General features: G+C 37.6%; 1 protein-coding gene across 1 annotated transcript in view; it reads right to left on the bottom strand.

Moving 5' to 3' along the window:
- Positions 1–220: 220 nt before the first annotated feature.
- Positions 221–11847, bottom strand: part of pik3ca (phosphatidylinositol-4,5-bisphosphate 3-kinase catalytic subunit alpha) — a 31747-nt gene continuing 20120 nt past the window's right edge. The window contains exons 12-24 of the mRNA XM_015393312.1: positions 10304–10490; positions 10146–10227; positions 9317–9481; positions 8009–8112; positions 7732–7903; positions 6560–6666; positions 4569–4690; positions 3611–3689; positions 3356–3526; positions 3098–3215; positions 2650–2801; positions 1898–2060; positions 221–1794 (exon numbers count right to left, since the gene is read on the bottom strand). Coding sequence (XP_015248798.1) covers positions 1687–1794; positions 1898–2060; positions 2650–2801; positions 3098–3215; positions 3356–3526; positions 3611–3689; positions 4569–4690; positions 6560–6666; positions 7732–7903; positions 8009–8112; positions 9317–9481; positions 10146–10227; positions 10304–10490 — 1730 coding nt within the window. The 3' untranslated portion in view covers positions 221–1686. The remainder of the gene's footprint in view (positions 1795–1897; positions 2061–2649; positions 2802–3097; positions 3216–3355; positions 3527–3610; positions 3690–4568; positions 4691–6559; positions 6667–7731; positions 7904–8008; positions 8113–9316; positions 9482–10145; positions 10228–10303; positions 10491–11847) is intronic.

Genomic DNA, 11847 nt, shown 5'->3' with positions numbered 1-11847 from the left:
CACTCCTGCACACAGCAGGATAAAAATACAGCCTAAATGCTAACAAAATGGTTTTTAGTCACAATAATTGTGAGCTCACTGCTGAAGGCTTTTAAATCCCTCCACAGGGTTCCAGTTCTTCAACTATCCCAGCTGATGGTCCATTTCTCTTCCCTGCATGATCTGATCTAAATCTAGCCTTTTCAAACTGAAGTTGGACACTATGCTGGTCTTTTTTTTGTGCATTAGGGCCTGATATTTGGCATTCTGAAAACAGTGTCCTTTTCTCTACTACCTTGTGCCTGTATTTATTAATATGTCATGTTCATTTCTTAGATTAAATAATTAAAAATGAACTCTAAAACAGATTCAAATTGCTCCTAACAGATCTGGTAGATCAGCAGTTTCGCCATGGGAAAGGATAAATGCTTAATTTTCCTTTTTAAAGGACTAAAAACCAAACTGGCTTATTGTAAATATAAATATGTAGTCAGGGTGTTTTATAAACTGAGGTAAGCCACGGCTAAATCTACAATTTTAAGTTATCTCTAGATTATCTCATTTCAGTAAGTTTAATATTCAATTTGACCTGCGTGGGGTAAATGAAAAAGGTGGAAAATCTGCATCCCTGCAGCAAAACAAAGCAGCATCTGCTTTTTTTGTACTTTCTATTGTACATATAATGCAAGACTGAAACATTCACTTATAATAATGGTTAATAAGCACAAACTGGGCCCCTGCAGAGGCCTAAGAAGATGGCTAACTTTAAAGTGACAAGTTATATAACAAAAAAACAAAACAAAATAATGCATTAGCAGTATGTCTAATGAATAAAAAGTCTGGAGCTGAACTGCTGCTGAAAGAGGCTGCAATTGAGCCAAACACAAAACTCCAAACATATTTACAAAACAAATATCTTCAGTTACATTTTTGACTTTCAAGCCAAAATAAACAAAATCCATAAATTAATTTTAAAAAGTAATGACCTGTACACATTGTTTTACAATTTCCAAGTCCTTTTATGAGGGGAAGGGAGGCGTCAATCCGAAGAAAGCTCCTTTATAAACATTAAAACGATAAATTTATGCTAACATAAAGAAAATAAACTAACTGGTGGAATTATATGTGAGCAAGGATGGTGGAAGACATTATGGAAGCTCAGTTGGATCAGAGATGCAGTTTTACACCCACTCTTTACTTCCATCTCTTCAGCTCATATGGTGAAAGTAGGGGAAAAGTGTAGCACTACAATGACTGAGTCACTTTGTGGCTACATTAATGCCTTAGCAGACTTGGCGTCTCTTTTGTTCTGTTGCCAAACTTGTTATGTTCTTTTCAGCGCAGCAAAGTGAGGGAAGAGATCTTTCTTTTTTTTTTTTTTTTTTCACTGAAAACTCTGGGAAAGGATAACAAAAAAAGTCTCATCAAGCTTACCTTCCTCAGAGGGTCCTGAGGAAAATCTGACACACTGACGATAGCAGCAGACCATAGAGAAAAGGCAAACCAAAAGAATAATCCAAGAAAAACGCAGAAAACCCAGAACCCTGTTTTTAAAATATAAAAAAGTGCTTCAAAAATGAACTTCTATAGAGAGTTTTATAGAGTTAGCTATTGAGGGAAAAATGAATTCCTTCAAAAAGTGTCGACTCTCCTAAAGAATAATAAATAGTCCATGTTGAGACGGTGGCATTTCTTTTGGGGGTTTAATTAGTTTAGTGTATGCTGTCTGATTGTGTGGAAAATCCAATCCATCTTGGTGGTCCAACCTCCATGATGGGCATCGTTCATCTGTTTCATAAAATAGTCCAAGGCCTCCTGTTTCACACACACACACACACACAAACAAAAAAGAACTAAGCAGATAAAGAAAACTTTCTGTTATGAAGGTTAGAAAGACAGAGAGAAGTTCCAGACTCACCTGCTCACTTTTCTCCAGTGCCAGCGTCTTCCGGATGTAAGCTATGTCGTCAAATGACTGCAGCTCAGGCATGCCGGAGCCCAGCATCATGGAGAAGAGGTTGATAAAGAGGTTTGCATGCTGTCGGATGGCCAGGTACGCTTTGTAGCACATTTCCTGGAACCTGGAGTAAAAGTGTCCACAAGATGACATCAGCATTGGCTAATTTACAGAGGTTTGGGATATCCATGCAAAGTAGGTCGGTTTAAAACAAATATGATCCTAAATGTAGGCAAAATCATGCTTTCAAATCCAGCAGTCTCATATACAAACTTTATCTACAAAAAACTTCAAATTCAAGAGTATTCTTAAGTGGTTATATGGTGTAGGAAAAAAAAAACAAAAAAAAACTAAACACTGGCCGGTTCAGCTCGAAATCAACCAGCTAAAAAGATCATTACAGGCTTTTGCTCCTGTACCAAGCTACTTATACAGGTACCAATTGAACAAATAGGAAAGATCTGTTGCAATAGCCATGTTTCAACCCAGAGGTCAGCATTGTGACAGTTTTAGGCCAAATATTGAGGAACTAAATATGTTTACCTAAAAATGTCAGAATTTGCACTGTTACGTGAAAGTATCATCCTTAATAAACAATTCATACAGTTTAGCTGCAAAACAACATTAATTTAGTTGATTCAAAGATCCCAAACTCAAAAACTACAGCAGGTATGATATAGATAAAGAATAACATAAGTAAAACTATAAAGCACCTCTCAAACTCTTTGGTCTTTGTGTACTCCTGGCATCCCTTACTGATGACGATCAGGAAGTCTTGTGTCAGAACGAAAGGGACTCGCTCTCTCTTGTAGCCAAATTTCTTCTTCTTGTGATCCAGGAAATGGCCAAAATCTATATGAAACAACTAAAGAAAGCAAAGCAGAGAATCTCAGCTCACCTGGTAACATTTTACTGAAAGTAAACTTAACAAAAGCTTGATCTGTACATCCAGAGGACAACAAGTCTGTTTATCATCAGCTGCATCTAGGTCTTTATGAAGCTGAGCCAAGGGTTGTCTCGGGGTTTAGAAAACTTAAAATCGAGTTTTTAAAACATCAGGCTAAATGCCAGAACTCATGAATCTTTTTAAAGATACTGCACGCCATTTTCCTAAAACATGTTGCTTAATTTTTTTTTTATGTGTATGTTCTAACATGTTACCTGTCCATCTTCTTTGACCATAATGTTGCTGTTGTGTCTGTCTCCTATGCCCAGAATAAATGTAGCTACACAGTAGCCAGCACACGACCTTGTAAACAGATCCACAGCCATGTCATACCTGCACAAAAAAAACCCCACAAATCTGCATCAGAAAGTCATGTTAATAACACTGAAGAGCTGAAACACATCTAACACACATCAGTCAATCATTCCAACTACATCTTTATAGGAATCCAGAGCAGGTCAATTAGAACTCACATCTCTCCTTTGTTATTGTCCTTGAGCCACTGATGGAGAGTGTTGGAGTTGAACTGCAAGGCTCCCTTCAAACCTCCTTTACATTGAATTTTCATGATGGTGTGGGAGTTTCGAACCACCTCTATTAGACCCACACAGTCTCCCAATGACAAACAGCCATAGGGCAACATCCTGAAGACGCATAAAGCATATCTGATGAGACCAAAGTTCTGAAATCAGAACTCAGAGAAATGTCGCCATCAGAGATTATTGTACCGTAGGTCCAGTCCCTGATTCTGCCAAATGTTCTCCATGATCTTGATTATCTGCAGCGTCAGCATATCCTGCCGCAAATCTGCAACATACACACAAAGAGTTACAGATAAACCCAACCAAGATAAAGCCAAAAGTCAAAAAACACTGTAGAGCAGGTATACAGCATTGCAGTCATTGATATAATGAATTATGGAACAAATTATTCATAAACCAGGAGCCAATATAGATTTATTTATAGCTGGAATTTAGTAAATCACAAGCCCCTGGTTTTCCTTTAAGGACTTCAAACATATTAAGTCGCAACATCTGGGCTCTAAAACCTTCTTTAAAGAAACAAATTTCCTACTTTCCTGCAGTTGAATTTTAGTCCTGTTTTCAACAGTAGTTGCATCTCTTATATGTAAAGCTGTAGCTATAAATTATTTTAGAAATTGACAATCTAGTATTAGTTTAAAATAACTGATTAATTATAGAGATTTACTGTTATTGAATTAACAATGCAAAAATTTTTTAACACATTTGCAATGAGATTTTACACTAACTGTAAATGAATTGATCTCTCACAACACTACAATTTATTTAAAACGGCCATTTACATAGAAAAATGAATGAAGTTTCAAATTAGTCATTTTTTTACTTTTTTCAATTAGCAAATTTAAAAAAAGCACTTGAACTGGTTGAAACTGAAGTTATACCACCTGAGGAGTTCTGGGCAGAGCTTATGTTTGTACATCACAGGTTTAATTTCAGCTCCCAATGTTATTTTTTTTTGTTTCAGGAAATGGAATATTTTAGAGTCTATCTATACATCAGTTTACACAATTAGTTCATTTTTTTCATTAATCGATCAAATATATCATAATATGTTGTCATGTACACTTTAAGCATCTGGAGTGGACGTGTGTTGCTGTAGGTTTCTTAAGGCTTAGTGAAGCGCATGCTTGTGTCTCATTGTTACCGTCGCCATTTTTGAAGATGATTTCATTATTCTGGAACAGTAACTCGGACATGATGTCGGGGTTCTCCCAGTTGAGCCACAGTGGTCTCTTTGCTGATGACATGATCCTGCACTCATCTAACCTGAGAAATGAAAAACGTTTGTACGTGTTAAGCAACATCACAGTTCTGATCACCCAGTTTACTCGATAAAAGGTATTATTTTCCATAGAAATCTTCAAGATAATTTTGGTACGTTCATACAGCAGGTCTTGATGTTCAAGGTTTTTTTGTTGTTGTTTTTTTTAACCAAAATCTGATTTCCTTTTTTCTTTTTTAAGTGTTCTTTCATACTGACATTTATATATGCTCCTATTATCAGAGAAAACTCTGACAAGTTCACAATAGGGATGTAAATAAATAAATTAACTTTATTAATTGTTAATTGTTTCATGGTTTATTAGATTATAATTTATTCCATCCAATTACTTTATACTATCCACTTTCTATGAGTGTTGTAATATTACGGCTGTTCACTAGAGGGCCACTGTCCACTTTAAGGCTTACTGGTATTTAAAGAAGTAATGCCACAGCAGAGGGATGCAATCCAGAGTGTCGGTCCTTTGGTGACAAGGGTGCAGAACGCAAGTTTCTAATTATAAACATTCAATCAACTCCTACATGTAAGGTTAATGTCTAGGCAGCGCCCAATTATGGCGCTGCTTGCAGCACAGAGAAAACCCCAGCATTAAATATAGGATTACGCTAAAATCAGAGAGCCACATCACAATTACCATCTCATTTATTAAAACAAGCAACATACCCTGCCTGTAAATGACAGTTTTATATCTCTGTGCATCAGAAATTAGTTTTATGTATTTTATTAATCTCTATTTATTAAGCTGAAAGCTTCCTGTTCTGTTACATTTTCAAAATAGGTCCATCTTAATAATGTGTAAGAAAAGATTTACTTGCCTATTCAGTCAGCATTTAATACAGCTGAGATGGTAAATTGTTAAAATATAATGATGCACTAATTTTTTTATTTTTTTATTCAGCATATTGCAAACAAATATTCAGCTCTTCAATGTTATCGAAAAATCTTCTTGAAACAAGAGAAAACCTGTTTTGTTTTTTTGTCAATCGATAAACAACTTTAGACTGACTAATCGATAACTTTCATCACTGGTTCACCATGAAGCAATCTAGTCTAGGAGAATCTAGTCACACATAGAAACAGCTTTTACTGAAGTAATTATGGATGTTGGAGTCTCTAAGTCATTACTGAGTTTACAGCAATAGAAGCCGATAGTAGTCCTGTCAAACCACATCATAGAAGAAGAAAGGTAGGAAAGAAGAGAACAAAACTCTCGCTGCTTTTTGAAACCGGCTGTTGTGAAACAGTGACTGCTACATCTGAACAGACGTCTATGCGGCAGTGGAAGCCAGAGCAATGACGTGAAAACTGGATGAAATGTGGCATGTTCATACAAATTTGGGATGTTACAAAAACTATTACATACACTGCAAAAAATGTTAATCTAAGAAAGTTATTTTTCTTAAAATTGGTGCATTTTTTGCTTAAATTGAGAAGGTAAATGAGACACTTGGCCAATGGAATAATACAATTACCATTTTAAATAAGAACAAACAACTGTAGTCTCTTATTCCAATCCAATAATTTTATTTTAAGGTAAAAATGCTCAGTCCATTGTCAGATCATCTAAATTTCCTACTAAAATTTAGGGTAAATACATACATTTCAAGAAAATTTTACTCATTTTAAGTATGTTTTTGCAGTGTACATGTCCAATTTTAGTAAAAATATATGGAAGAGGCACTGTCTGTATTTCATTAGGGGTGAAAAAATATTTTGCTATTTAGACTGCCAAGAAGTATTCAGATATGGGACAAATATGAGTATAAATAAAAACATAACTAAAGTGAATTTTAGCCGCAGTAGCTTGCGGTGTGAAAGTCGCCTAAGGGACCCCATGACAACAAGTTTCAGACCTCAGATTTCCAAGCTGGTGTGCAGGGTTAAGAGGAGAGGTGAAGTTCTGCAGAGCATCCATGTAGTCTGGTCTCTTCATCTGCTCTACAAGAAACTTCATCTGGACCTTCACAAACACATCAGAACAAACATTTACACTTATGTTTTCTATACATACATGGTTTTTAAATCTATATTACTCAGACGCAATTTTTAAAGGTTCTTATTAGGGCTGGACAGTATGGCTTAGATTGCAGGTTTCTGCTGCTAGCTTCGAAAGCCTCTAAACGCCTCTCAACTTCCAGTTTCAGTTGTTGGCAAACACCCCGTTTGCTTTTAAGACAGGCTTATAACTTTCCTTTTTGATAAAGCTTACAAATGTTGTGGCTTTGATAGCTTTGTAGGTGTGCTATTAGGATGCTAGAGGAAATATTGACCACTTTTTCTAACTCTTCTAATCTCCAAATACGCATCATCTGGTGTTGCTAACAGTGAGACCTTAATGTTCTCCGCTTTTCCCATCAGGTAGCTACACCTGGCCTGACCAGCTTAGTGGGGACATTTCTTGAGCAGGCTATTAGCTGAGCTTTTGTTCATTTTTCCCTCTGTCTGTCAATCCCACCTCAACGCTTCTGAATGAGCAACTCCCATCACCACCTGTATGTAATCTTTTTTGTCCAAGACATATTTTAGTATTGGCTCAGAGCTCATTTGTTTATCTATGTTTCTCTTCAAGATGAAGTGAACCAAAAAGCTACAACTGCCATCAACTGCAAACAGTTATCTTCTAAAACCACCATATGGTGGTGGCAGACAGCCGTTCACAATGATGTTAAGGATTCAGCGGGCTTCATGTGAACAAAAGCTGCAAAGTTAAAAGCACAAAGCAATAAAAATAACTACCATAACAAAATTAAGCTATGCAAGTTTTTTTTTTTTTTACTTATATGCCATGGGGATTTTAATAACAGCTTGAATGAGTGGTTGGAATTACGTTTACCTGTTGAGAACCCATTTGTTTTGACTATAAATAATGGAAATAAAATTAAAATGAATGGGCACATAAATGGATGAACAGATGGATGCATAGGAAACTCTAACTGGAAATATAAATAATCTTGAAATATTCCCATTCCGTATGAAGAATCTCTATATATTAAAGAAAAATGTCCATGTATTCCGGGTGTCTTACCTTTTGAGTCTCATCCTTCTTTTCCTGTTTGAGGATGTCTGTAAGATTTATGAGCTTCTCCATGGCTTCAACCTGCCTGCTCAGGTGTTTCAGGTACATGCCACAGGCCCTGCAGTAAGCCTCCAGAAGCAACCCAAACCTCTGGCTCACGGTTTTATTGTGCATTTCTGACCTGAGAAAACAAAACACAGATTGATGTCAGAACAGGAATAAGAAAGATGCAATACCTGTTTCAATTCCACTGAAAAGACATGCAGGAAATAAAAAGATGACTCACTTGAGATGCCAGAAGAAGAAATGTCCTATTCTTTGATTGGTCAGGGCCTTTTGGAGGAGGAAGCGAGCTAATGGACTGTCGAGATACTGCTCATACTTTAATACCTAGAAGAAATGGTTGTCAGTCAGTCATTCTATGATGCACTGCTTGTAAAAATGAGCGCTAACGCAGGTCATTCATCCCTGCTGCCATGAGACTTTACAATGCACCCTCATAACTGCAATAACTTATGCAATAACTAATTTGCAATTACTATGTAATAATAACCTGTGCATTAATCCTATTAAATACGTATATATGTATCCTTTTAAATATGTATATATGCACCGTTCCTGCCTTTTGGCATCTACTTTTGACAACCGAAATGAATAACGAAAAATTAATTTCTCCACTGTAAGATCAATAAAATCTATCTAATCTGATCTTTGTGGTACAATTCATTGGTGTTAAACTTTATTTTATATAACCTGTCAAAAATGAGTACCAATTCAAAGAAATAAACATGCAATGACATCATCAATGTAGTAGCAATAAGCAGAGGCCATAGATAATAATCGGTACTTTAGCTTCTACCTCAGGATATAAAATACAAAATGTATCAATGATACCAACGGTCAAACATTTCCTGCTCCTGCAATCTCTTTGTTGAGGAAATTACCTGCAGGGATTTTCACAAAGCACCTTTCAGAGGGAAGCTAAACGTGTTCACGGGGATGGACGTCTGTGTCTTCGGCAGGCGTAGAACTAACAGAACTGCGTTAAGAGGCAAGGGCTCAAACATGTACGGCTGTAACCCTCCTACACCAAACGAAGCTTCTGCCACCTTGGCGTCCTCCTTCACAACATCTTCGTCCCAACTTTCCTCCTCTAAGTAAAAAATGTATGACGAAGGAGACTCATCCATGACCTCCGACTCAAAACTCGCCTCCTCTTGCTGTTTCCGTTGTCCATATTGTCATTGACAGTGTCGTTGCTAAGTCACCAATTTAGTCCTCCTTGGTCCCAATGTAATTTCCAGTTGCGAACCTACTAGCACAAGTTGCTAACTGGTTAACAAGATGCTTCCGAGAAACCGGCCACAATCAAATGCATGCGAATCTTCCGCCACAACAATCCCGCCCTCTTGATAAATGACCAATCACATTCACTTTATTCACTCATGTAAATCGTGCACCAGTTGGGAGAACTCGCAAATGCAACGGTTGGAACAGCCATATCCCTACGACTTTAAACAAACCAAGACAGAGTTCCATTTGATTGAACAGTAAAACCCAGGATTCATTTATATATTATTTGACAAAAACCAACCTGAACAAGCTGGATCAGATACTGGGAGAGTTTATCATCGGTCAAGTATTTCTCAAGGCAACGAACAGCAAAGTGCCTGACCCTGGGGTCTGGGTAGTTACAGTCCAGCAGCTCCATGGCCTGTTCTGGAGGGATATATGGCAATTCCTCCAGCAGGCAGTACATCTGACAGAGATTAAAAAGAACAAAAAAGGAACATGAAAATTCTTTACACACTAAAGAAATTATATAACTGGACTTAAATGATGAAAGGAACAACAATACATTGATGAAAAAAAAAAGGCACTTTGATCGCAGACCTCCGCCAAGCAGCAAATCTTGCCCCAAAGGGTGACTTTCACCCATAGCTATAACTCACATTTTTCGTTTGCATGATGAACACCTCTGATAAAAGGATCTTAAAATTTATTTCATATGTTCATAAGTAAGGCACAACATGTGTCTGCAGCCTCTGGTGTCTGCTCTGCTGACCTTCTTTATTCACTCTGCGTTCTTTCTTCTTGGATCAGCCGATGGAGACCTCAAGTGAGGCATGTCTCCACTTTCTTGTGCTTTCGTATGTTTTTGTGTTCAGTATGCGACCAAAAAGGTAAAAAAGTATCAACATTTGTGTTTTTTTAAAGAGTTGAATGTGTGGCCAAAAATTCACACACAGTAGTAAGCAATCCACTGCTTTGCTTCAATTAGTTAACAACATAATAGGGATTGATTTATTTATTTTGGCATTTGAAAAGACCATATTTTCTGTAGCTAAGGTAACTAGCTTTAGTATTTTCTAACTTATTTGAGGAACAGACATTACAGACAATGGGAGCATGTTTTTTTTTACCTGTGCTACTTCATCTCTGGAATTCCATTTGACAGCGAGAAGGATCTTGGGTAGGATTGCAGGGATGTGTATACAATACTGCCTGGCAGAGGAAGAGGAAGCAGATCATTGTTATGTGTTGATACATCATGTGGTTTCTATGTCAACCAGTTACTTACCTGTGTCTCCAAAGGAAGTCTTTCTCCTGCTCTGTGATTTCTGACAGAGGGTCCCTGTTACTCAGCTGTCTCATCTGTTCACTGTCGCTCTCTGTCAGGGCGTGATCTCTGGCCGTGCGACTACTCTGGAACCGGACAAAAGCGACACATTGAAACACCACATTTTTACCCACAACAACCACCCATACTGGAGTAGTAAAGAAAACACCAATAAGGCACTTCTTTGTTTATCTTGTTTCCTGTAATGCCAGTATGAGAACAGATGTTCCAGAGCTGGATGAAAGTCCAATAGATCTGCAGATCATTATGACTGTAGCCATAAGTTTCTGCTTGGTAATTGTATATGAAACTTTATTTGAAATAATTTAGGGAGTAAAATCAAATACAACAGACACAGAGATGGAAAGGGGGGTGAGAAAGAAAGAGGGGATAGGAACTAAGGTGAGAGAGAAAGAGATGGAGACAGGAAAGAGGGAAGGCGCATAAAAGGTAAGATCTGGATTAGAGCCCGGGGGGCCTACAGTACCACTCCCCATCAGAGACTCAACAGGGCAAGAAGGAACGGGACAGGCCCGGCAGCAACCACGAATGAGACAGCACCCATTTAAGTACCCAACCATGCATCCAGCCAGCAGGTACAGGTACCCCTCACCATCAAGGAACATAAGAAGCTTATACTTGGTAGATCGTAGGCACATACTTGGAGCCTACGATGTTCGAAGACCTCTTCGAACGAAGTAGGTCTACGAAGTAGACAAAAGCTGCGTCTCAATTCGCAGGCTGCATACTTCGGAGGACCCAGCCTACCTAGCCTCCGGAGGACCCAGCCTTGGGAGGCTGTTCCGGAGGATCCTTAGCCGTTGGTAAATGGGACGGTCTAGCCTTCAGAGCACTTCCTGGTAGCCACACGACGTCATCACGTTTACCGGTACCCCAAAAACAGCGCCAAACAAAATCAGACAGCTTGAGAAACACGGAAAAAAACAACAAAAACAAAAAATAGATATGGAAATTTTTTTTTTTTTTTACTTGTTATTGGAGGTGGGGAGTCGGCTTTGACTGCTTTGGCGGCAGCAAAACCGGCGACGGATTTTTCTCAGGCTGGGAGAGCGCAGTGGAGAGGTAACATTTACCTGCTATTATTCTAACCCACAGGGGCCTGCTAATGATCAGAGTATACCAGCTATTAAATAAACACTTGTCAGCAGATTGATGAATATGTTTAGATATAAAATTTTATATTTATTTGTAACACTTGATATAAGCTTATGTTTGTAACTTTAGTAATTTGAATTGAATAGTTAAATGTGTACAAACCCTGTAAATAACTGACTTAAATTACTACTTTCACTATCACTAATTGTGTTGTGTTGAGAAGCCAAACTGTTGAGAAATAAATAATTTTTTGTCAATATTGTTATCCCCTAACTGCCTGATTTTATTTGCAATTATATATATAAAAAAACATAATACAGGAAAAAAATCTAAATATAAAAACGAAAAAAGTTAAATAGTGGATCTAGATGAAGTAAAATTTAATTTCT

Source organism: Cyprinodon variegatus, unplaced genomic scaffold, assembly GCF_000732505.1.
Source record: "Cyprinodon variegatus isolate N-32 unplaced genomic scaffold, C_variegatus-1.0 Scaffold635, whole genome shotgun sequence".
Classification (NCBI taxonomy): domain Eukaryota; kingdom Metazoa; phylum Chordata; class Actinopteri; order Cyprinodontiformes; family Cyprinodontidae; genus Cyprinodon; species Cyprinodon variegatus.
The sequence above is the reverse complement of the archived record's forward strand: the minus strand, read 5'-3'. Positions and strand labels throughout refer to the sequence as shown.